Source organism: Lontra canadensis, unplaced genomic scaffold (genome assembly GCF_010015895.1).
Source record: "Lontra canadensis isolate GAN:19392208 unplaced genomic scaffold, GSC_riverotter_1.0 scaffold25, whole genome shotgun sequence".
Taxonomy (NCBI): domain Eukaryota; kingdom Metazoa; phylum Chordata; class Mammalia; order Carnivora; family Mustelidae; genus Lontra; species Lontra canadensis.
This window is the reverse complement of record NW_022631019.1, coordinates 4,290,479-4,317,842: the sequence shown is the minus strand read 5'-3', so window position 1 is coordinate 4,317,842 and position 27,364 is coordinate 4,290,479. Positions and strand designations below refer to the sequence as shown.

The following is a 27,364-nucleotide window of genomic DNA, read 5'->3' as shown; positions in this document are numbered from 1 at the left end:
GCGCCTGGGTGGCTCAATTGGTTAAGCATCTGACTTCAGCTCAGGTCATGATCTCGGGATAAAGCCCTGCATTGGGCTTCCCACTCAGCCCCTCTGCCCCTCCCCCTGCTTGTGCACGCACACACTCTCGCCCTCTGTCAAGTAAATAAAATCTTCTTTAAAATATATTTCTTTTTTAATATTTTTTTTAAAGTAATCTCTACACCCAACATGGGGCTCGAACTCACACCCCGAGATCAAGACTTGCATGCTTCCCCTGGACTGAGCCAGGCAGGGGCCAAAAATGTATTTCTTAATGGAAAACTATAAAGTGTGACATTTGATTCAAAATAAAACCCTAAGAATCTCATTATGTAACAAATGTACCTCTGAAGTTTTCCACATAGTCCAGAGGCATTATAAGTAACAGTAACAGTAATGAGACTTTATATCATAAATTTGACCATGTAGAAATAATGGTTTGGGGGCTCCTGTTAGTTAAGGAGTTAAACTGTTTCACTCAAATACCCTGCTTTTTATGTTCTACACCAAAACAGCAAAAAGCTGAAAGTCTAGAGCAAAAATTTTTCTAGCCTTTGCATACTAAAGGTACAAGATACTCTTTGTTTTGAACTTCTGTAAAAACCTTCGCACCCATTTCCTGACTGTGGTACAACTACAGCCCCAGGCAGGAAAGCTGCAGAACTTCCTTCATTTGAGCAATCGCTGCCTCACTACAAAGAGGATAAAAAGAGCGAGAGCAAACATTCAAATAAAAAGTGGCTCCGTGTAAATGAAGAGTGGATAAGGGCATTTCCCACTAAGTTTTAGACGACGATAATGTTTTGATTTCTCAGATTATCAAAACAGATTTGTTATGAATGCTTTAATGAATCTGTATAATCTACTTTTAAGTACAAAGAAATCTTAGTTGAAATTCTAAAATCAAATATACACAGGAAAATGACAAGAATATCCTATTAACCTATTTTCAAAACTACTCACGGACATGTCAGGAGCCCTTGGAGGCCTTGTTCCCCACAGTCCCGGTCACCACCCTAAGAATAAGCCTCACAGTAACACTGACACAGATGGAGAAGCAGCAACTACTACCCTGAAACTTCCAGATCCCAAGATGGAACACTGAAATCATTCACGTTAACATCTTCTAATTGTTAAAAAGCTAGAAATCGCAGGCTAGAACACACTGTGCCCCCGTAACTTGATAAAGCACCCCGCTGCACCACCACCTGCACGGGGCTGCGAACTCCCAGGCCCCCGGGTGCACGGGCTGCCACAGGCCGTCTGCAGGAAAATGCAGCCACAGGACAAAGTGACGGAGCCCGGCCCACAACAAGGAAAGAGTCCCTAACATACCACCCTTGGGAGGGAACCAAACTCCTGATTATTGAACTCGTTATTTCCTAGCTTTTCTTTGGGCTTTTCAACCTATAGCAGGCTCTGTTTAGACACCAACTTTACAGAGGTGTCATTCACATGCAACAGAGAGTATTTTACGATATTCACAAGGTCGTGCAAACACTGCTGTGGCCATTTTTACCTCAATCAATTTGGTCAAGCTGGACTTTGCCAGGATCCCTTCCATGAATCTGCCCAAGATTTAAAAGGGGGAAACAGAAGAGCCTCTGCTCTCAAAAGGTGGTGACAGAAACAGGAGCTAGAGTTTCCAGCTTATCCACATTTCTTCCTCCAACACTAGCTTTATTCCCCAACTAGTAGCCATGATAACCAAGAGAAGACACCCTCTTGCCTTAACCACCAGCCCCGCTCCAGGCCCCACCTAGCACCAGATGCCAGGCAGCAGACCTACAAAGGCAGCAGCCTGAGGAACCAGCGAGACTGTCGGTTGGTTAAGCGTGTGACTCAGGTCATCAACGCAGGTTCTTGGGATTGAGCCAAACCTAGGGCTCCTTGCTCAGCACAAAGTCTGCTTGAGATTCTCTCTCTCCCCCTCCCTCTAGCTCTGCACCTCCCCCCACTCATGCAATCTCTAAAATAAATAAATAAATCTTTCAAGAGGGGGCGGGGCGGGGAGGGGAGAAAAGAAACAGCAGCAGCCTGGCGGAGGTGACAGCCTGTCCTGCCTGGCCTCCCAGAACCCTGCTGGCTGCCAGGCCACTGAGGAGCTGATTCCTGATGCTTCTCCAACCCTCTAACTCGTCCACTGGATTCTGTCTCCATCTTCTCCCACAGCCGCGTTCAGTCTATTCTTATAGTAAGTAAATCCCTTATTCCCTAACACTCATAGTTCTGCTGCCCTGATACCCACCAGCACTTATTTTCCCTAATGATGGCTGAGCATCAGCTCCTTCCAAACTTTACAAAAATAGTATCAAACGCTGCATTTCAAGATTCTTCCATGCCTGCAGGTGGCTGTATTTTGCTCATTTCTCACTGCTCCGTAATAATAATCTAGTTTACATTATAGGCCATTTCAACAATTTTTTACTGAAATATTATTTACAAACAAAAAAGCACAAATCACAAGTATATTCTTACGGGTCCGTGTATACGTATCACACCCACGATCAAAAACTAGAACGTGACCAGCACCCCAGAAGCCCTAACTGACCCTCCCCTACCCTCCAAAGGTATCTACTTCTGACATACAACCTGTGATTAATTTTCCTGCTTCTCAACTGTTTTGAACTTATACCCAGAATCACACGATATATAAATTTGCAAGTCTGGTTTCTTTGACACCACAGTATGTTTGTGAGTTATTCATTTCCTGAATATAGCATAAGTTCATTCATTTTCATTGCTGCTTTTTACATTATATGAATATAACACAATTAATTTTTCCATTCTGTTGTTGGGGAGCCTTTGGGCTATTTCTGGCTTGGGGGCATCTGGAATCACATTCCTGAGAATGTTCTTATACGTATCTTCGGTATACATATGCCCATTGCTGTGGGAATATACGTGAGCAGCGGAACTGCTGAGACGCGTGGCGTGCGTGTCGGTAACCCTAGTTTTGCAGCACTAACCTGGGTGCCCCTCAGCAGTGTATGAGAACTCCCACTGCTCTGGTCCTTGCCAGCACCTGATGCTCTCTTTTTTAATTTAATCATTTGGGTGTACAATAGCATGGTGCCATGGCCTTAGTTTTCTTCTCCCTGATGACTGATAAGGACCTATGTATACTGACCACCGGTGACATGCCTGTTGTCATGTTGACATGTCTCTGGCTCATTTTCTACTAGGTTTCCTCTCTTTTCTTCGTGACTTTCAGGACTTCTCAAAATGTTCTGATTATAAGCCTCTGTTGGTCAATCCTACTCTATGGACTTCATTCACTTAATGGTGCTTTTTGATAAACAGAAGTTCTTTCAATGTAATCCAACATATCAACATTTTATTTTACATAAAGTTGGTGCTTTTTGTTTTATTTAGTATTTATTTACTATAAATAGGGGCAAATGAACTAAAGCTTTATAATGTATTATAGTGAGTTTTAACTGTTAACTCATGGAATTCTCCAAACCATCTGAAAAAGTAAGTAGAGTCAGAGAGCATGGGTGGCTCAGTCAGTTAAAGCATCTGACGCTTGATTTCGCCTCAGGTCTTGATCTCAGGGTCATGAGACAGAGCCCCACATCGGGCTCCATTAAGATTCTCTCTCTCACTCTCCCTCTGTCCCTCCCCGTTTGTGCACATGCATTCTCTCTTTCTCTCTCTCTCTCTAAAAGAGAAAAATAAATCAAATAAAAATAAATAAAATAAAATAATTAAATAAATAAAATAATTTTTTATAGAAAGTAAGTGGGATTATCTTGGAGGCACACAGCGCCGCAGGTGCAACTGAGCTGAAGAGGAGGCTGCCAGCCCCAGCAGGCTTGTATGACCTCAGCACTGTGTGATATACAGGCCTACTGAGAGTGCTTTCCGACCACACCTGACCCTCACCCACATACATACACAGAACATACACACACGTAACATGCACTCACACACAGAGAATACACACATGCATACATCACACACATATTTACCCACGTACAGAGCACATGCATACAAATAAATTTATCCACGTGTACAGAACACATACATACATACCTAGGACATTTACCCACATCAATAGACAGGCACACATACATTAACACATGCACACAAAACACACACACATATATAACATTCACCCACATACAGAGAATACACCCATATATAAAACATTACCCACATGCCCAGAACACACATACACACATAAAACAAACATGTAACATTTACTCACACATAACATTTCCAGCCCACATTTCAAAGATTAAAGAAGTCAAGAACCAGCGGAGTCAGCCTGACTGAAGACTAGTGTGTTTCCAGTGAATTTCATGAAAGGAAGAAAAGATACAGGCTAAACCGTTAACATTAGCATCAATCCAGAGAGAACCACAGGCAGAGAATGAATTTAGTGGTACAGATGAATAATTCAAAAAAATGAAACATTAAGAAAACTGAAAATTAATGTGTGGGTTTGAAGGAAAACAACTTTTTTGGCCAAAGAAAGCAAAGTGAGATTAATCCTCATTACATATTTGTGAAGTATTTTTAAAGCCATACTAAATTTGCTGTCATTGTGAGCTTATGTCGGTGTCAGAGAGGAGGAGCACAGTGAAAGAGATCTGCAAGTGTACAAGGATGGCTTCAATTACTCTCAATAACACTGTTCTCAATGGAACAATTATGAGAAACCATCAGTAGCCAACACCTACTCTGAGAACTCCCTTTGTAAGGTCTGAGCTTTTCCAGATCCTTCCCTAAGCCAACAACATCAGTTTTCTAACAACTTAAGTTTCTCAGAAACTTATCATCTTGTGAAAGACCCGATGGCCACTGTATCAGGAATGATCACTGTGGTCACAGTGTCTTGGGATTAGACAGGAAATGGAACAAACTCTGAAAAGCCATGAAGTATGGAAAGAGAACAGTAACTAAGCGATGGAAATGGACTGCGGGAGGAAAAGAAGAGAGAAAAACTTGTCACAAACAGGTGCTTCATTACATTAGGTTAAAATATTCAGAAAGGAAAAGGATAAAGAAGGCAACAGGGAAAACAGAAAGAGAGCGCCTCTGCCCAGACAACAGACTCTGAGTTGCATCCACCGCTTGAATCTTAGTCCAAATTCAGAAGTGTCAGCTGCTTCCAATGATGTGTGCTCTAATAATGTACTTGTACATTTCATAAAGCCCACTTGACTATTACAAATGTTCCCCTCCAGATTTCCTTTTGCTTACTTTTAACCACAGTCTGTTTAATTACAACGAAGGCTCCTTCTGAAAGCAGTCAACGGTAGAGTTGAGGTGGTGATTCTCAACCCTGGCTGCACTTACAATCTCCCAGGGAGCTTTTAAAAATCCTAAGCCTGGGGCTCACCCCAGAGACCTCCATTTAATTGGTCAGGGGTGGGACCTAAGGCCCTGATATATTTAAAAAGCTGTCCAGATGATTCTAACATTCAGCTAAGGGTAAGAACCACCAACATAAAGAGCACTGGGAGCAAAAGCAGGGACCAGTTTCTCTAAGCTCCTCCACAAGGGCATTTTCACCATTTGTGCAGAATCAGAGAAGACCTACACATACACTGACCATGACACCCGGAGTACTCCCACTTGTTTCTGAAGACCCTTTACAGGGTCAGAAACAGCCCCAGGTGGGAGCCACTGATGCAGATAGTGAACGGGTCTGGTCTGTCGGAACTTGGTCTCCACCCCTCCAGGCATCAGGCTCCGGAGCCAGCATGCTGGTCTGTCATACTCCAACCTTGCTTCCGACACCCCAGGGCCCAGACTGCACCGTGGCAGCCGCCTGTGGAGGGCACCAGAAGCCCACCAGGCGGAGCAGAGCTGCTCCCCGGGTTCAGCCAGGCCATCTCTACTTTGCTCTGTTATACAGATTTAAGTTTCCCGTAAGTTTATGTTTGGGGGGAAAAAAAATGGTTCAGCTGCTTAAAGAAATTTTTTCAGTTTGAAAACTGGCAGACCCTCCAGTTCCCAGGTCCTTGCATGCAGCTAAGAAACCAGGGAAACACAGGGCCCCGAACAGCGAGCTCCTGTCTCCCTCCCCCTGCGTCCAAGCCCAGAACGACCGCGACACTCGGCACAGGGCAGGGATTCTGTAAACGACCAGCTAGTGAGCAGAAGAGGAGGGCTGAGAAGGAGCTGGGAAAGTGGCTTTCTCTCCCATCTCCATCTACCACCTGGACAACTCCTCATGGACGCTTCTGAGACTGCAGATTTGTTAAGACACAGACTCAGCTCCCGTATGTCCTGTGTGGCTTGGCACATAGTGACCACAGGCCCTTCTGTGAGAAGGTCCTCTGGAGAGACATGTGGAAATTGTGTGTCTTCTTTTAAGGATAAAATGTAGATGCCTGGGGTCAAGGGTCAGGTGGAAGGGGACTGACCAGCTCTAAGATCGCTCCCACCATCCTGGCCTCCAGTGTAAACTCCCTCCCCTTGAGTGTGGGCAGGAGGACCCACACCTGTGGACCTGAGAGTTGCTTCTATCAAACAGAACACAGCCACATGAAGGGATGTGGGTGACCACACGTGTGATTACATCACTGAAGACTGCAGCATTAGGCCTCTCTGTTCCCTGCTGGCTTTGAGTCAAGCAGCCACGTGAGGAAGGCACAAAGAACGCGGAGCTGATGGCTGTCTTTAGCTGATAACCAGCAAAAAACTGAGGCCCAGAGTCCAACAGCTCACCAGAAACGCCACGTGCCAACAAGCCCCATTAGCTAGGAAGAGGATCCTTCCACCATCAAGCCCTCAGATGAGAATCCTGTCCGACACCCTGACCAACGCCCCAAATGCAGCCTCAGGAGACCTTAGAGCAGAAAGCCCAGCCAGGCCTTGCTGCACAACGAACCCACAAAACCTGTGAGACAGGAAACACGCGGTGTTTAAAGGCACTCAGCATATGGGAATACGGTCATGCAGCAAGAGATGACCGCGTGTAACAAGGACACAAACAGCCCATTCCGTGGTCTTGCGGGTTGGGAAGAGCGAGGCAGCACAGCAGAGCGGAAAGAGCATCGATGAGGCTCAACCACCGTGGGGTCGAGGGCCTGAGATGAGGCAATAGACGGAGGGCGGCCAGGTGGGCCAGAGAGTGCCGGCCATCTGTTTAAATTCATATCCACACAACAGTGGAAAGCACTTGAGGAGTGTAAAGTGGGGGGAAAACATGACCTGATTCACGTTTCACTATTTTAAGAAAGTACCTCTGGCTGCCTCAGGGGAGTGAACGAGAGGAGGTCGGAGCAGAGGCAAGGGAGTGACACAGGAGGCTCGCACAGGCGTCCAGGGAAGCAGTGCCAATGGTGGTGCTAGGACTGCGCAAGGGTCACAGTGAGGACGGAACCGGGTTCATGAACTTGAATGAGAGAAGAACCTCCAACTGAAACGCAGCATTGTGTCTGATTGAGAGTGCAGGAAACAAGCCCCAGTGACAGCGGCTGTACCTGCAGCGTATAAACCTCAGATGTTTCCATGCCGGTTACTGATGTCCTGACACAAAGTATCATTTATGTGTATCATTTCTTCAAATTTATGAGAGTCACAGACCCACCGCTAGATCCTGTTCTTTAAGAACATTTAAGGAGTATATATGTTGTCATATCACAAATCAGATCTGTGTTTTAGTAAGCTTTTGATAACTATTTCAATATAGTTGGTTTCCTTTGTAACCCCGTAAACAGTCTGCTTTGAGACACCTGAGAAGGTATCCACAGGCTTCTTTACTCTGCTGCAAAAAAAGTCCAAGAAAGCCCTGGGCAGGGGGCAGGGAGAGACACAGTACAGTCTGGTGCTGCACTCGATCTTGGGGGTGGGAGAGAGGGACAGTAAGGATGACTAGAGAGGGAGCAGAGCTGGGGAAAGATCCAGAATTCAGCTGTGGACAAGCTGCATGAGGTGCCCATAAGCATCTGAGAAGGTGTCTGAGGAAAAGCCAGGGCCTGTAACTGGGGGCACACGGATGTACCGCAAGCTATGTGGATAGATGAGAATACCTCAAGACAGTGTGTGGTGTGAACAGAGACACTGAGGGCAGAGCCTAGGGGAACCTGACCCTTGAAAGGCTGGATGAGAAGAAAGACGGGCGTGGGGAGCCGAGAGGCAGAGGTCCAAGAGGAAGGAGCGCCCAGAAGACGCTCAATCACAACCACAGAGAAGCGTCTGGAACAGGGAGGGCTGTGAAGAGGCTGCAGAGTGTCTGCGGGGTTTGGCAACTTGCATGATGTTGGAAAAGACAGGCAGTTTCACTGGAGCAGGGGGTGGAGGGTGTAGACTGGAGCTGGAAGAGGAACTGGGTAAGTGAGCGCGCAGAGGAAATTTCTCATGTTGAGGACTTTAAAATCCCAGAGATGGGAAGGGAAGCTGGGGAAGCTGGTTTTGTGGATATTAAACTGAACGAGCTGGCAGAAATGGAGGGACCGAGGATTCAGGAGAACGCAGGAAGACTGCCAGACTGAAGTCCTGGGGGAAGGCGCTGGCGTCCAGATCTCCCGGGACCACGGGCCTCTGACAGAGATTAGAAGACTCTGGCTGACGGTGGGAGGGTCTGCAGTGAAGCAGTTAGGCAGCTGAGAGGCGGGGGCGGTGGTGATGGTAAAGGGGGTGGTCTGGCGAGAAACCCGCAGAAAGTAAGAAGTGGTCAGGGAGTCAGAACAGGCTTAGTGGGCGGAGAATCCTAGAGAACTGTGGGTGGTGCTCGGTGCTCACTCGGTGACCAAGAAACGACAGAGACAGAAGTCTGACTCTTCATCCGTCTTTCTCCAGCGACACTGAGCCGCTGCGGTGCGGCACACAGAGGCCAGGAGACGGGAAGGGTTCGCTGGGAACGGGGATTTGTCCAGGTGGGTGCAACAAGAGGAGAGAAGGGCGGGAGAGCTGAGGACATTTTAAGAGCGTGATTACACACTGCGGATCAGGAACTTAACCTGCAGGAGGAACAAAAGGGAAAGAGGACGCCTGTGGATGGAGGTCCAGGGAAGGCCTGTCCAAGGAAGGGTGTGAGGTGCACTCAGGACGCCCCCGAGGGATGTGAGGGGGGATGGCAGGGGGCCGTGGGTGAGGAGCAGGAGCTCTGCCAACAACAGCAAGCGCAGGCCCGCTCCAGGCAGCGGCCAAACAATGAGGTTAAGAGAGGGTCCACCAGCTGGCAGAGCACCCAAGAGCCCGAGAAGAGCGGCCCGCACAAACTCAGCGCCTCGCCTCCCAGACAGGACAGCCCTGGACGTACGTACCAGTTATGAGACGGGTCCTCCCGAATGCAAGCTCCACAGGACGGGGCTCTGTTTGGTTCGTGCCTACTCTGCCCAGAGCCTACTGTTCAAGAAGCACTACTGCGTACGAATGTTCTCAAAACATACTGGAGTGCGGGAGGAAACGGAGGCAGGAAAGGACTGCGCTCCGCGCCGCAGGGAGGACGCGCTCTCCCCCATGGCTCTGGGCCAGACCACTGTGGGTCACGAGGAATGAAGGGCAGATGTTCTACACGGACTTCGGAGATCTGGCCAACAAGGTGGCATGGTAGGGACCCTGCAGCAGCTGCTGACCAACATCCTGAGCACTGACCCGGGCGCATGCAGACGAGTCATCAGTACGTTCTGCTTGACTATAAATAACCACACTAATTCTTTCAGGTGTCACCAACTCTGTAAACCGTGTCTTGGTCTCAATCTAGGTTCTTGGCTCAGGTAACCCACTCCACCTGACACCAGACTTGGCCTCTTGAGTAGAGGTCTTCCCTGAACCTCTGCACCAAAGAAGGATCCCACTTCATTCTCTTAGAGCTATGCTCTGTTCAATGCTTGTAAACTGAGCCATAAGTCCCTTTCCTTCACAGCAAAACTCACATCAGAAATCACTAACATCGGGCGCCTTGGTGGCTCAGTCGTTAAGCGCCTGCCTTCGGCTCAGGTCGTGATCCCAGGGTCCATGGATCAAGCCCCACATCAGGCTCCCTGCTTGGCGGGAAGCCTGCTTCACCCTCTCCCACTCCCCTTGCTTGCGTTCCCGCTCTCGCTGTCTCTGTCAAATGGAGAAATAAAATCTCAAAAAAAAAAAGAAAAAAAGTCACTAACACTTGCAGGCCCCACATCCTCACCCATTCGTCCTTCTCCCCAACTCCGGTGGGGCCTCCACACCCACCACACCACTGAAACCATCCATCAAGGTTACTAAGAGCTTCCAGGTGCCCAAATCCAATGGCGGCTTCATCCTCATTTTACTTGACTTCTCAGTAACCTGTGACTATACCTTCTGTGGCAGGAAGATTAGCACCCCCAAAAGATAGCCACATCCTAATCTCCAGAACCTGGAAATATGCTGTGTTACATTGCAAAGTTGCAGGCAGAATTAAGACTGAAGGTTGCTAATCAGATGAGCTTAAAATAGGGAGATTATCCTGAATTATCTGATGGAACCAATATAATCGTAAGAGTCCCTAAAATTGGAAGTGGACACAGGAGAGGTCAGAGTTCGAGGCCATGGACGCGGGGTCAGAGACACACTCTGTGGATGGCTCTGAAGACAGAGGAAGGGGCCGTAGCCAAGATATGTGGGCAGACTCCAGAAGGTAGCACACGCAAGGAAGCACTCTCCTCCAGGACCTCCAGCGCCGACCACAGCCCTGCCCGCACTGTGACTTTAGCCCAGTGAGACCCAGATCAGATGTGTGACCCACAGGTAACTTAAAGATAATAAATCTATGCTGTGTTAAACCGCCAAATTTGTGGTAATTTGTTACAGCAGCAAAAAGAAAACTGATACAACCTCCTGGAAACACATTCTTCTCTGGGCTTCCATCTCACACTGGTGTGATTTCCCACCACTCCGGGGCTCTGCTGCCTCCTCCTGCTCCACTTAGGGCTTATCTCATCCCTTCTCCTAAAATTTCTTTTGCCCCCAGGGTGATCTCATCTAGTGTAATGGCTCTCCAATTTATCTCTCCAGACAGGACCTCTCGCAGACTCCCAGACAGCTGCCTACTCAATGCTGCCACCTCAGTGTCTAACAGACATCGCAAAATCAATGCCTCCCAAAGAACACTCTCCACCCACCCCACCTCCCCCAGTCTTCTCCGTCTCCATCGTGAGCACCAGCACCAAGTTCGGGCCTGAGGCCACAAACTAGGAATGGTTCCTGACTTCTTTCTCCTACCTCCCACGTCCAGTCCCCCGAGTCCTAACACCTCCACCTCCAAAATACAGTACACTCCTCAGCCTCACCCTTACCACTAGCGCCTGTTACTGCACCAGCCTCCTCCCTGCTCTTTCTGCTTCCCCTGTTGGCCACAGGGCGGCCAGAGAAAGACTTTGGAAATAAAAAATCCATACAATATGCCACTCACTTCCTGAGAGCTTATCCTCCAATGACTGTTACTCTTAAAATAAAATTCCAAACCTTTATGCCTACCAGACACTTTGAGAACTGCTCTCTGCCCACCTTGCCCATCTCACCTCCAGATGTACTCTCTGCTTCTCAAACCAAATGCACTCCCGCCACAGGGCCTTCGGACTTGGCTCTTGCCTCGCCTAAAATAAAATGTTCTTCCCCGAGATCCTTAAGCAGCTAGCCCCCTCTCATCATTCAGATCTCAGCTCAGAAGTCACTTCCTAAGAAAGTCAAACCACCCAACCAAAGGACTCACACCTCGGTACCCTATTTTCTTCTTAGCACTCGCTGAAATTCTTGTCGCCTTGTTTACTGAGGTACTGTCTCTCCCTCTAAGCTATAAACTCCATGGGAACAGGAACATGATCCTCAACCTGCGCCTGGCACAAATGAGGCCCTCAAACACACCGCTAAGCGTAACTGACAGCACGAGACACAACGGAACACTAACACACAGTCAATAACACGATGTCATGGGTCACCGTCAGAAGAAGCCCTAAGACAGACACAATCTATTCAGAAAAAAAACAGATTACAAAACCACATGCCCAGTAAACCTAGTCTGAGTTAATGAATAAAATGTACAGCCACATCAGCACAGAAAAATGTCTGCAGAGACTTCTATCAAAAAAGTCAACTTTTGGGGCGCCTGGGTGGCTCAGTGGTTAAAGCCTCTGCCTTCGGCTCAGGTCATGATCTCAGGGTCCTGGGACGGAGCCCCACATCAGGCTCTCTGCTTAACAGGGAGCCTGCTTCCTCCTCCCTCTCTCTCTCTCTCCTCTGTCTCTCTCTGCCTACTTGTGATCTCTGTCTGTTGAATAAATAAATAAAGTCTCTAAAAAAAAAAAGAAGGCAATTTTCTTTCTGATGGTAGACTTTGGGGTGATGTGGCTACCTTTCTACGCGGGCCATACTGTGCAAATTAGCTGCGGGGGTGGGGGGGGCAGCGGGAGGGTCCTCCCTCTCCCTGGTTTCATTTCCCACATGGCCAGAGCTCCTCCACAGAGGACAGTCTTGGCTTCCTGCCTCACCTTCCCTCCCGTGCTGGACAGACTAACTGACTTATCTGCCTGCTAATTTTGACATAAGGACTGAGTGTGCTTGCCTCGACCCTTCTTTCTATGGATTTGAGAACCTGTGGGCAAGCAGGGAGCACCCATTCTGCTCTTCTCCACATCACAACTTTTTTAGGGGTAGCTCCCGCGAATCGGTTTGTCACTACTAGTGACTATTACTAGCCCAGGCTGTAGAATCAGAGACAAAGTATTAGCACACTTGAGTAGCAAACCTAAGCAGTGTCTGTTGGTCACTAAACAGCCACTACATGCCAGGTACTGTTTCAAACTCTTCGGATCCAACAGTAAACAGAACAGATGAAGATTCCTGTCCACCTAGACCTCATAGTCCAGCAAGAGCACCCAGACGATACGCAAGAAAAAGAAGTAAATTAACAGTATATTAGATGATGTTACATTAGATGACGTTACATGCTAATTCTAAAACACTTACTTACATCTCACCATCTTCATTTATGAAATAAAAAATACATAATCACTCCACAGCAGGCTCTCTGAACTGCAATGGACTGTTAAAAATTACCAGAAAACCTATAAATATAAAAATTTTGATTAATAATGATTAAAGCATCTAACAAAACTGATTCTTAAATGGAACAATTAGAGTTAAGAAGTTGAAATGTTGTTCAACAGTACAAAAATAAAATAAAATCCTAGTATGCAAATTAACAACGGTCTTCTGATGCCGGGAAAGGGGTGTCTGTCACTACATGGTTTAAAGATAGGAAAAATGGAAAATGACTCTACTCTGACCTCAATTTTATAGATCCTGCTTAATTTCAAGCTATTTTAATGTATCCTTTCTCAGAAATGGGAAGCAATTGCCATTGCCCCTTTCTGTCGAATCTTCCTTAACTTTTTAAAAACACAAATATATTGGGGTGCCTGGGTGGCTCAGTCATTAAGTGTCTGCCTTCGGATCAGGATGTGATCCCAGGGTCCTGGGACTGAGCTCCACGTGGGGCTCCCTGCTCAGTGGGAAGCCTGCTTCTCCCTCTCCCACTCCCCCTGCTTCTGTTCCCTCTCTCGCTATGTCTCTCTACATAAATAAATAGATAGATAGATAGATAGATAGATAGATAAAATCTTTTTTTTAAAAAAAGGTGAATATATTTAAGTGTTTTCTTCCCTTCTCTTCTGAGAAAGCAGCTTTGGCAGCCCTTTCTAAATAAGATCCCAGCTTCTAACAAAATAGCATTTGTCTTGGCCAGCTTCTCTGAACAGGCCAGGTCTCCCACCCAGAACAGGAAGAGGGTGTGGCCTTTCAGACTCTGTCCTTGACCTTATGTGTTGGGCCTTTCCTCCCTCCCTAACGTGCTACATACCCTTTCTTTAAAAAGCAAACTTCTTCAGGCATGAGTTACACACAGAATGTGGTCCCTCAGGGGAAATTCTCAAAAGGCTTTTGGTAACTGAAGACCGACTACGTGCAAAGTACTGTTTCAAGCTCTTCGGACCCATCAGTAAACACAGATGTCTACTCTGCAGATGCTAGGCCTTTTTAAAAAAAAAATCACAGAACTAATAAGCAATTATAGAAAAGTCTATTGCCTTCCAATATACTAGTAATGAACAAGTGGAATTTGAATTTTAAAATACAATCTTAGCATCCCCCAAAAATGAAATAACTAGGCATAAATCTAACAAAATAAGTACATAATCTAATGAGAAAAAACACAAAACTCTGATGAATGATATCAAAACATTATGTAAACAAACAAAGAGATAGTCCATGTTCACAGACAGGGAGACTTCATACTGTCAAGATGTCAGTTCTCAACTTGATCTATAGATCCAATGTAATCCCAACCTAAATCCCAGCACGTTATTTCGTGGATAGCAACAAAATGACTCTGAAGTTTACCCAGAGAGGACAAAGACCCAGAATAGCTGAGTCAATACTGAATGACAAGAACAGAGTCAGAGGAATGACACTACCCAACCTCAAGACTTACTATAAAGCTACAGTAATCAAGACAATGTGGTATCATCAAAAGAGACAAATCAATGGAATGGAACAGAAAGCCCAGAGACAGACCACATAAATACAGTCAACTCATCTTCGACAAAGGAGGAAAGGCAATACCATGGAGCAAAGACCGTCTTTTCAACAAATGGCGTTGGAACAACTGGCCATCCACAGGCAAAAAAAAGAAAGAATCTAGATCTACATCCTTCACAAAAATCAAATAAAAAATGGACCCAGACCTAAATGTAAAATACAAAACCATAAAACCCCTGGAAGAAAACACAGAAGGAAACCCACCTGGCCTTGGGGGTAGCACTACTGTACCAAAGTTGGGATCCATGAAAGAAATGACTGATAAGCCGGACTTAATAAAATAAAAAACCTCTGCCCTAGGAAAGACAAAATCAAGAGAATGACTGGGAGAAAATACTTGCAAAAGCACATCTCCTGAAGGATTGTTGTCCAAAGTTACAGAGAACTCTTCACACTCAACAGTAAGAAAGCAAACAACCTAATTAAATGGGCCAAAGACATCAAGAGACCAAAGAGAGATCTAGAGGGCAGAGGAGTACTGAAAAGAGGTTCCATTTACCCATCTTCAGGGAAGTTAAAACAACAAGATAACCACTACACAACTATTGAAAGGGCCACATCTGGAACACCAGCACCACCAAATGCCGCGAGAATGTGGAGCCACAGGGACTGTCACTGTTGCTGGCAGGAACACCACCAGTACAGATACTTTGGAAGAGTTTGACAGCTTCTTATAAAACTAATCATACTCTTACCATGGGATGCACCAATTCCACTCCTGGGTACTTACTTAAAGGAGCTGAAAACCTATGCCCACACAAATTCCTGCACACAGACGCTTACAACAGCTTTATTCGTAACTGTCAAAAGTTGGAAGCAACCAAAATGTCCTTCAGTAGATGAAGAGACAAACCATGGTCCATCCAGACAATGGAGTGTTAGTCATCACTACAAAGAAATGAGCTACCAAGTCATGAAAAGACATCTTAACACCGAGAGTGACCCATAATGTACACTAGGGACTCTGGGTGGTGGTGATGTGTCAACACAGGTTCATCAATTGCAAAAAAGGTTCCAGTGTGGTGGAAGGGCGCTGGTGGTCGGCGAGACTATGCATGTTTGGGGGCACAGGTTGTACGGCAACTCTGTGTACCTTCCTCTCAGTTTGCTATGAACCTGGAGCTGCTCTAAAAAAAATTAAACCTTAATTAAGGAAAAAAAAAAAGTAAACAGAACAAGTAAAATGGATGGCCTGGATTCGAGTGCTCCTGCTGCAGCATCTCTGGAGGCCAACCCCCTCCATCACATGCTCCCTCTGACTTAAGGCACAAGGGTCTCTACTTTCTAGCCCAGGTCAAGCTACTTTTAGGCTTCCTATTCTCTTGGACATGGAATCTTCCTTTTTTTTCCCACAAACTCCTTTGGAATCACAGGAAAATGAACTTAAGGCAAAATGAAGCTTGCCGCAGAATTCTACCCTGGTTCTATCACAGCTGCCCCACGAGGATGGGTGTGCACCCACGCCAATGTGCACACATGTGCACGTGTGCGTGCACACACACACACACACCTGTTCAGTCCTGTCCAATTCCCCAGAGTCCCAGCTCCTCCTTTCCTCCTTTCTCCCCAAATGTAAACAACAGGTTCTGTAAGCTTTACATTTATTTCAACTCTAACACCCTTCGTCAGACCAGAGAACACACAAGCATACGAGAAAGCCTCATGAAATCCACACATCCTGCCCATATATTCTCCCTTACAGAGAAAACACTCTCCCAAACACAAATTTATCTTCATCACATCCACCCCAGCCCATCTGTGGTTTCTCAGGCATCTAGAAAGGACTCCTTTGTATGTGTTTTTCTTTTCCATTTTTTTCCAGCTTTCTAAAAGCATTTAAACTGGAAAACTTAGGTTATATTTTAGGAACATCTCTTAAAATCTTCAAGAGAACTTCATAGTTACCAAGATAACAGAACTTATCATTAGAAACATATGGAAGGTAGGATTAACAAGACAGGAAGGTGGGCAGACAGGTAAGTAGGCAGGCCACGAAGGTCACCTTTAGGGTTCTGCTGTTTTCAGCTATTTGGGCCAAATGGAGATGGGAAAGAAAGGGGGAGTGAGATGATTCCTCATGCTAGCTTTTCAAAACAAGGTCACAAAAATTAGGATATGCCTCCACATACCCCTACCATCACCCATACTTTAAAGGGGCTTTCTAATATAACAAGACATTAACCAATACTTTAGAGAAATACCAAAAAACTAACTGCATTCTCTTACTTCTAAGTATATGAGAAGACCCTAGAAAGCTCAAGTGTACCCCACATAGCCAAAGTATATCAAAATACACCTGAACGACAGAAGGGTAGCAGAGCTGAGACTGAAGTCAGGTGACTTAAGAATACGATTCTAAGGGCCTGAGAATCTTCATCTAGAGAAGTTTCACAAGGAACCTGTTAAAAATACACATTCTTGGGCCCCACCCCAGACCTATTGGCACAGAAACTCTGGGGGTGCAGCCCAGCAGTCTGCGTTTTAACAAGCCCCTCCAGGTGATTCGGACACCAGCTCAGCTTGAAAGCTAGTGAGCTAAAACGAATGCCCCGCTTTCCACAATTCCCTCCTTTTTCCAATCTCAGCTGACTTCCGGCAGGGCTCAGCTTCTCCTTATGCAAAGTCACGGCCACAGAGTCTCCCACCATTACCAGAAAGAGCGGGACACTGCATCCCCAAGTCACCCACTAATGGGAGTTTGCAGGGCACACAGTTTCAGTTTTCAGCCAAAAACTCTCCCCAAACCCTCTTCTTCTCTCAGAAAAACAAGGCCCCAACTGGATCCTCACCGGCACTTGAACATTCTGAAAACAATCTCAGGACACAGAGCTCTGTATTAAAACCTGGACAAAAAGACAATCTACTCTGATTTCAGCTCCAGCTCCACACAGGTATAGAAACTTGGAGGAGATATCCAAGAAGAACCCTGAGTCCCCTAAAAAGAGGCTGGCCGCCCCTTGACGGGGCTGACTCTGCCAAGTCCGGAGAGATGGAGAACCCGAGCTGCTGGGGTGATGAAAATGTTCCAGAATTACATGACAGTGATGGTCGCGAGACTGTACTAACAACCACTGAATCACAGACTTTAAAAATAAAAACAAAGGATGATTAACAGCAAAAAATGAACACACAGCCCAGCTGGACCCAAGCCTGCCCTGAATGCCCTGTGCTCCCTAACAGCTCTGAAAGCAACAGTGATTTAGCCTCCAAAACTGGAGGAGGGGGCTTACGACACCTCTCTAAAGACCACTCAGCACAATCACGGCAGACTCAGACTCAGGACAGGCCAGGTGGGTGGCTTACCTAGCTAGCACTCAGCTGACTGGTGGCAGAGCCAAGACGAGACAGAGCCAGTTCCTGATTGCCAGCTGTGAGCGCCTTCCAAGATCTCAGTGGTCCTTGAGTTCACTATGAAAGTTCTCACTTCACATCTTAATTTATAACCTGAAAAAATAAAACCTATAACCAATTTTCTAACACAGAGATCCACTGCTCAAGTCTGTGGGCTATAATTACAACCGCCTGGGAACCTGTTTAAAGTTGTTCTCGGACTAATGAGAAAATCCAGAAGTCAACTTCAGACTAAATCATGTATTTGCACCGAGGTCTGACAAGAGACTTACAGAAATGCCTCCTAAGCCAAAATCAGTTTCTAAATAGTTCAATGGGGAGAGGGGTGGGATCATTGCAGGGCACAAGACAGTGTTGTGTGCCAAATTCAAAAGACCCTGCCTGAGAACAGTCACTGTTACATTCACGTTACAAGAGACAATTTGGTTTTGGCAAAACATCATCCATCACACTTAATTAATGTTGTTAACATAAATTTTATTAATTTTCTAGTCTTTTTTATGTAACATATATACATTTGAGTCTCATATCTACATAAGAACTCCCAACAGCTCAGAAATATACACTGAGTTTTTTGTATTTTTACATATTTCATTCATTCCACAAATATTTACTGAAAACTGACTATGGGCCAAGTATTCTTCCAAGTGTTCCGTTCTTAAGTAACACAATGTAATAAAAACAACTGGGGGCAAAACTGAAGCAGGTCCACAGGAATTTTCATCCAAAATTTTTTTCTAGGGCTCCTGGATGGCTCAGTGGGTTAAAGCCTCTGCCTTTGGCTCAAGTCGTGGTCCCAGGGTCCTGGGATGGAGCCCCACATCGGGCTCTCTGCTCAGCAGGGAGCCTACTTCCCTTCCTCTCTCTCTCTGCCTGCCTCTCTGCCTACTTGTGATCTCTGTCAAATAAATAAATTTAAAAAAAAATTTTTTTTCTTTAGGATCTTATTCAAACGTTATGAACTTTACTCTCTGCAGGTAAGATCTGCTTCTTCTCCAGCTGCTCCCCAGAGCTAAACCCACTTATCTTGACCTCTCCTCACCCATCTTCCCCCAGAGATGCAGAAGGACATCCACCCCAGCATTTCAACACAGCCACTCTCCGTCTGCTACCACCACAGCTAAACTGACACAGGCTCTGATGACAGGCGCGTGCTCATTGGGACTTCAGTATCCGTCTACCTGACCTCATACTACTCAGTGAAACAGACGGGTTATAGTTAACCCAACTGCTACAAAATCATCACACTTAGTTTGAAATCTGGTACCATACACTGTACTCAAAAATCAAATGGCCTCCCTCTTAAAACCTGGCTCTCTGTGGTGCTGTTCGTATCTGCACTTTCCTACCTGCACCTGAACCAGAAGAGCCCCCGCCTGGACTCTGAGAATCACCTGGGACCATTCCAACTATTACCAATGCCCAAAGCCACACAAAACAAAGGCCAATCTCAGGGTTAACTAACCTTCGGAGTCATCAAGGCCAAACACCTCACTCACCTTCACAACACTAATGCTTTTCGGTTTAGCTTGAGAGGTGGAAATCTGCAGAGTGCTAAGTGATTATCCCCCCCCAGAATGTGGGTCTGTCTTTCAAAATGAGAACATATAAATACACTAGAAAAACCAATCATTGGAAAAAATCACAACCCTTGAAACTATGACTCTGTAAGGTATACCAAGAGAAAAAAACACCAAAAAACACTCAAGAATCTATGCCTACACACACACACACACACACACACACACACAATGACTAAAGAAATTTTGAAAAGGCAGAAGTATTCAGGCATTAAAAAGGCAAAGTCTCTCCCTATAAAAAGCTTTCACTTAGGGGTTCTTTTCTTCCGGTTCTTTGGCACGACTTAGGCTATACCAGTGGAAAGATACACGCGCTCTACACAGACAGGTTTACCATTAAAAAAGATGCATGTAAGGGGCGCCTGGATGGCTCAGTGGGTTAAGCCTCTGCTTTCAGCTCAGGTCATGATCTCAGGGTCCTGGGATCGAGCCCCACATCGGGCTCTCTGCTCAGCAGGGAGGCTGCTTCCCTTCCTCTCTCTGCCTGCCTCTCTGCCTACTTGTGATCTCTGTCTGTCAAATAAATAAATAATAATCTTTAGGGGAAAAAAAAGATGCATCTAATATGAAAATCTCTGACACTATCACCAACTGAAACTTTTGATGCAACTTTCTTTACAATCAGTACAAACTAGAATTCTCTTTTGTTTACTTCCTCCAGAGAAACTTTACATTAGAGGAAAAACAAAGAGCACTAACAGTTCAAAAACAGCCGCGCACAGAAGTGACTGGAACACTGAAGCAGAACATTTTCGCTATAAAGGCTTGTCAGTGCGGTTTCAGCCCGGCTTCGGAAGAGTGCCGTGTGAAATCCAGATCCAGCGACTGGGGGGGATGCAGCAGTTGTATTTTAAGTCAAACAGCTAATTAATGGCTAAACAAAAGAATTTCGGTCTGGACAACATACATGGAGTACTAATATGTGTAATTATGGATAGTCATTTGTGCAATCAGAAAGTTGCATTAGCATAATCATTTCTGGCTCTGGGCCTTAAAAATATTAACTTAAAATGCAGAAACCTTCTAACAGTTCACCTAATGAAGACGTGAATGCCAAACTGATTATGGAGTAAAGAGCTGGGTCTTCAACAATTCTGCTCTGTTTAATACGCTCTTTCTCTCCTGCCCTGGATATAAAAATCAAGCCTAACCCTCAAGTTACACACAGGTTCAAAATTTCTACTTTTAATATTTTTTCATTATCCAGAGCCTACACATTAATATTCATTAAGAACAAAACTACTTCCCTAAGAAATGAGTGTTACCTTTTTTTATCTCTTTAAGTTGGCTCCACACCCAGCACGGGGCCCAACTCGGGAGCTTGGATCATACCCCCAAGATCAACACCTGAGCGGGGATCAAGAGTCAGATGTTTAACCGACTGAGCCATCCCAGCACCCCGAAATGAGTACTACCTTTAAAAAATACTTCACACAGAAGCCTGGGTGGCTCAGTCTGTTAAGTGGCTGCCTTTGGCTCAGGTCATGATCCCGGAGTCCCGGGATGGAGTCCCACATCCACCCTGCCTCGGGCTCCCTGCTCAGCGGGGAGCCTGCTTCTCCCTCTGACCCTCCCCTTCTCCTGCTCTCTCTCTCTCTCTCTTTCTCTCTCCCTCTCTCTCTCTCATTCTCTCTCAAATAAATAAATAAAATCTTTAAAAAAAATACAATGCAAAACTATATTAAGTTTATGTACAATATAATACTTGAAGACGTAAATAAATAAAGCCAAACAATTCTATACAACAAAAGGATCAGAAGTCACTAAACAGCTGTGAGATCTTGAGAAAGTCTATTTGAAATTGTTCTTTGGGACAGAACTGGAGAGGAAATGGGCTCCAAAATCAAGCCGCATGTTAGACTCCCGAGTCCAGCACTCCTGAGCACGTAATTGAACATCTCTGTGGCTCAGATCTCTTGGCTGATACCCTACGGATAACCACACAGTCTGCCTCACAGGACGAATTCCAGGAGTAAACTTAAGTACTCACATCAAGGACCCTCCAGTGCCTCACAGCGCATGCTCAGTCCATGCTGGCTGCCGTCATTACTGCCACCACCAACATCACCCCTCCTTTACGCCTGCAAGAACATGGGCTAAGGCTGTGTGTGGCTAAAAAGCCTAATCCGAAGTGATTTGTTTCTAGACACAACATTTATTTTGCAATTGCAAGTAACATTCAGGAAGTGCAGGAGATTTTATCTATTCCAATGCGTTAAGAAAGGTTACAGGAGCTTAGCTGGGCCCTAAGACCTCCTTATCTTCTGGTAGCCTTCCTTTTTAGTGACGTTCAGCTTCACCAAATATTTGCTTATGAACCCACACAATACTAACACCCCACAATACTAATCCTATGTTAACTCTTTTTAATCCAAAATTAAATGACAGAATGGATTTGCCGAGCACACTAATGTGGTTAAGAGTTGTGGGTCTTTGATTAAAAGCCAAGAAAACATAACAACAGAACTAATGTTCCTAAGAATTAGTAAGCAACATACAAGAAATCAAGCTTAGAGAGAGACTGGCCCTAACAAGTATGCTATCTTGACCAAATGAGTTAACCACTTTTTACCACTGTACCCTCATCAATAAAAGAGTAAAAGGAAATATGGCCTATCTTGTAACATTATTTTAAGGCTCAGAAGTAATTACACACAGTGCCCAGCCACCAGCACAGACAAGAGGGGCTCGATAAATGGCAACATGCGATGGACACAATCTCACTGTCCCTCTCAACAAAGATACAGTAGCACCAAGCCACAGCCCTCCCTCCCAACCAGCGGGAAGCGGCCCTTCCTAATGGCGGTATGACTAAACAACTCCGTGAGCAGTTCAACAGACCTCATGGGCAGCTCTGACTAAGCATGACTCTGCCGTAAACAGGACCAAAAGCCCCAGCGAGAGACAAGCCGCCCCCAGGTTTAGCGGCAGCACGCAGGACGGCCGGCTGCAGAACGGGGGAGAATGCCAATCCCCAGCTAGACCGAGGAAGGAAGTGCTTTAATAGAAGCACTGATTTTGTTCCCGTTATCCAAGCCAGTCTAAAATTTTTTTAAAAAGGACCGGTTACCATCACCACGTAACACTCTGCAGAATTAAGGACTCCTAAGACTTCGGCTGTCACTCCAAGAGTCCCCTATTTTTCCTTAAGCCAAAAATAAACAAGAAAGAAAGGCAATGTCCTCTACATTGAAATGAAATATGGGCCAGCCTTTAAATTCAGTTCTCTCCTAAGAGTTTTTGTCAGTGTTGAGCTGACAAATTACTGAGAGAACAACGGGTCACAAGGGAAAAGGGTGTGAGAGCCTCGACCCCTGCCAGCTGAGCCACCTGTCCTGCCTCCAGCCACCCTTGGGAACACACTTTGTTCACTGGCATTTCCAGCAGCAGTGGTAACTTGCACAAAACAATCCACATGTCTCAGACCCCCATTTTATGGTTTGCCAGTCAGAGAGGGGGCCACAGTTTCCTGTCTAGAAAGGGACTTTCGCAACACTGTGACCTAAATCAGTGGTCTCCAAGGAGCTGTGAGGGCCGGGGTCCTAGAAGAAAATACGGAACAACCCCGTATTTTCCTTTTAAGCTCATCCTCCATAAAAACTCTTTATTAGGTGTTTTATAATGTATCTGAACTATGAGTAAAGGGGAACACGTCAATAACCAGAGATAAATAAGTTAGAGGTGAAGTCCTATGCAAGGATCTGAACCGTCTACCGACCAGCTTCAGGTTCTACGACTCCATCTCCAGAAGACCCTAAAGACCACAAATTTTAATTAAGCGCCTGCTGTTTTCAAATATAATTTCAAGTCATAATTAAAAATAAATTGCCAATTTCACAAAAAACATAATATTGAAAAATAGATACCAATTATGTACTTTGCTTCATTTATAAATAAACTGGAGCTAACATACAATAGTAAGGCAGCAGAGCCATGTTTCAGGGAATACTAAGAAACACACTGAGTTTTTAAATAATTCATGACCTAGTTATGACCTACTGAATGGCTCCCAAACCATACTATTTTGCTGACAGAGTAATGATCTATGATTAAAACTAATTGTCAGCATATTTACTTTGTTTTCATGTTTAAAATAGTTAATCAATGACTGATTAAAACAACAGGCCTCTAAACTACCTAATGTTTGTTAAGGTAGAAGTATTCTGTCTAAGGGGGAAATATAATTAATGCAAATAATCAAAATATACATACCTTAAAAGAAATATAAAATCAGTTGAGACAAGGTATCAAAGCTATGAGGGTCTACTAAGTATTTAAATCTGCAAACTAGGATTAAGTAGACAGAGTCTCACCCATATAACCTCTTAAAATTCAAAACAAAAGCACTCTAGGTCAGGAAGTTAGAGCAGAATCATCTTTAAAAGGCAAGGATAAGTAAGGAGCACTACTGTCTTCTTGTGTCTTTTAACAAAACTGAGGGCCCAATACGGGGGGCAGGGGGAGGGTATTTAACTTAATTTGGAAGCGAATGTTCAACCACCAACACAAACTGACTTAGATCAACTTCGGAAAACCAGTAATCACAGCCATCTGAACTAAAGGAATAGAATTCCCAGATCGATGGACACATACCCAGTTCTCATCACCACACTAAATGGGTATTACCCTATGTGGAAATATTCAGATTTCAAAATTAAAAAGATTACAAGCAATCCACCCTTAATATGAAGACTCCCAGGCTAAGACTTACCAAAAACAAGAAACATCATCCAAAAAGATACTTTCATTCATTCTACTTTACCAATCTTCTAATCAGATGCCAAATACACAATCTGTCATACAGCCTCCATTCCTAATTTAAAAAATCCTATCATTAAGGTAAACCCATCAACACTCCATGCAAACTCTTTTCATCAGAGAGGACTGACAGCTGTTTTGCTAATAAGAAGCCTGCCCTTCCCAGTTCTACAGAAACTTCATACTGTCACGACACTGCATGTCTTGTGGAACACTGGAGCTGTCTCTTTATTAATTCATGACAACATAAAAACTAGTGTTTAGCTGAGATGCAGGCAGAGTTAACCACCAAATGCAAGACGCCAAAATGCAAGAGAACACAAGTATAGTAACTCATGCTACCTTAGTAAGTCAGCGTGCACATTTTATATTTTTCAACGCAAGCCAAGCAGATTACAGGTAGTTCAAGAAACAGAGGTTTCTGTTAAATCCAGATTAATATTTTCTCATTTACAATCCCCTAGTTCAGTATTCTTATTTTAAAACTAGTAAAAAGTAGTATACTATGCCAAATGACCTAACAACTTTGCCCTTAAAATAATTATACCCCTAAAAATAGAAATTTATCTACCTCATTAGTGTTCCAACGGTGCCTCTCTTTGGGTAAACTTGAACATTTCGGCAGACATTCAAGCAGCTTTTTCGGTAAAAAGATTTTTACATGACTACTATTGCTGTTCCCATGATCATCTATAAAGAAGAAAACAATAGATTCAGAGAAAATAATAGAGGAAAATCTCCTTTTAAGTATACTGGCAAGGTCAGAAACGGCAGCTTAAGTTTGGTCACCGTGAGACCAAAAGCACCATTCCTCTCGGTTAGCAATGCTCATTTACACACTGATCAGATCAGGGGCAACAGGGATCCGGTTGAGAGGCTCTAAAATAAGATCGAGCTTTTCTGCTCCGTGACAAGCGAGTGGACAGGGAATATCCCAGCAGCTGCCCATCCCCAGAACATTACTCTTAAAGGGTCTCCCACCAGGTTTCCATGAAGTACATCCGAATTGCAAAAGGATTTAACCTCACAAAAACCAGAAATCTTCTATCAACCAGTTGAAAAAGTTTTAAGTTTTTTAGGGAAGAGGAATTATAATAAAATATGACTACTTTATTCATAAGCTAATACTACTTCATCCCCAAGAATACAAATGAGACTTGTCCTTTCAAAACCAAATTACAAATCTTATAAATATAAGGAATTTACACCTACAGGTAGTTACCTAGGTAAATACAGAGGCTGGTCCTTCTAGCCTAAACCTAAAAACATACCATGTTAATTAACTTGATTTATATATACATATCTATATAAGTAGTATCTTTCATCAAAATGTAACTCTCCTAAATTAGTGAGAGCAAACAAAGTTCATTACTTTCGGACAAGATGGTATGTCTGACTGCCTGATAATCAGTCTCCCAGATACCTTCTAGAAGAGATCATTTCCTTTATGTATTATTTCATTCATTCATTCATTTACAGGTCATTTCTGAGTTCATTCCCATAACAAAGTCCCTTTGCCTTGCTCAAAATTTCTTGCCAGTTTTGGCACACTTAGGTCAAACTTTTGAATTACACAGTCCAATTTTTCTTTTGTAATGCTAAAATCATAGTTAAAATAACTTTATTCTGATATTAAAAGGTATAATAAAAACACTGAACTCCAAATCAAGAATTCAAGATTCTGACCCAGTTCTGCTACTTTCTAATTGTGTGACCTTGGGTAAGTTACTTAATATTCTCGGTTTTCTAAATCAAGGAGAATTAAGTAATCTCCAATTCTCCTCCAGGCATAAATCCCTATGAAATTTACTGCCATTCAATAAATTTAAATGCCTTACAATTAAAGAATCTTACATAGGCATACAGGAATTAGTTAATATTATTAAAAGTTAAATACAACAATATATCTTTCCAGTCACTTACTGTAATTTTGTTTAGCATAGCCTATTTTTTGAACATGTGAAAAACATAAAAGAATAAAAAATTTTCTACAATCACAACAAAATCTTCTCCAAACATTTTTTATCTGATTAACACATTTCTTCTCAAGGGAAAGACCTTAAAAGAAAAATACTGGGCACAGCAATAAAGTCTGAAAAAATTTACTACATAATATGGAAATATTTTAAAGGGAGGAACTTAAGAGAATTGTAGCATACTAAATCTTTTTTTGGTCCATGAACTACACAACCAATTGAATTATAATGCCCAATCTTCTATTTCTAGAGGCAGTATAAAAACTTGAAAAACTTAAAAACTGCTTAAAATTTTAACAGCAAAATAAAATTAAACTTTTTAAAAATCTTGCTATGAAACCAGAAAACAAAGTTTCAACTAAGAGAATGTTCATAGAAAGTTCTGTATTAATTACCCTCTATAAAACCACTGTGATATTATGTGCTTATGCACGCTCCCTGCACCTCATCCTCCCCAGGGAGGCACCGTGGGCCATAAAACTTTAAAGCACAGAATACCAAATCACATGAGCCAATACCTCCCTTCTCTCTTCCTTTAAAGAGGTTTTATTCCCTTTTTTTTTTTTTTAAATCTCCCATGATGTGTACAATTCTGGAAGCAGAGGTGAAATTCTAAAATCTATACTCGATTCAAACCATCACCATTTACAGGATGCCTTTTACGAAAACAGTATTACATGGGTGCTCAATCAATGGGCTTACTCTGAACTGTACGGGACTAGTCATATCTCCGAGAAAACTTCTATTTAAAGTATAATTTTGAACAATGATGAAGAGAAGATTAAACCCCAGCTTCTATTTTTGTTTGTGATCACAACCTGACATTAAGTATCTATTCCTGTAAGCCTCCTTGAGGGACCCAGCTGTCCTGTGGCTATAAAAAGCGCACGTGTGTGTACGCCTACGTGTGTGTACATGTGTGTACATACACCTAGACTTGCGTGCTCCCGCCTGTGTACAGACACACGTGTGCACACACGCGGGTGTGCGTGCGCACAGGTCGCGAGAAAGAGAGACACTCTTCTCCACGGCACAACTAGCTGCCACAGAAGCGGCTTCAGTCTTCCACTCTGATACCAAACCAGGCAGCAGAGAATTGGCCCAAAGGCTCTTTTCAAGAGGAAAAGGAGAGTGTCTGTGTAAGCACCGTCTCAATCACGA

The 27,364-nt window shown here is 44.2% G+C and overlaps 1 protein-coding gene across 7 annotated transcripts in view; it reads right to left on the bottom strand.

Annotated features, from left to right (window-relative positions):
- CAMTA1 (calmodulin binding transcription activator 1) overlaps positions 1–27,364 on the bottom strand; it is an 812,384-nt gene that overhangs the window by 754,651 nt on the left and 30,369 nt on the right. For all 7 annotated transcript variants that reach the window (XM_032863301.1, XM_032863304.1, XM_032863298.1 and 4 more), the window contains one exon: positions 24,799–24,917. In XM_032863301.1, coding sequence (XP_032719192.1) covers positions 24,799–24,917 — 119 coding nt within the window. The remainder of the gene's footprint in view (positions 1–24,798; positions 24,918–27,364) is intronic.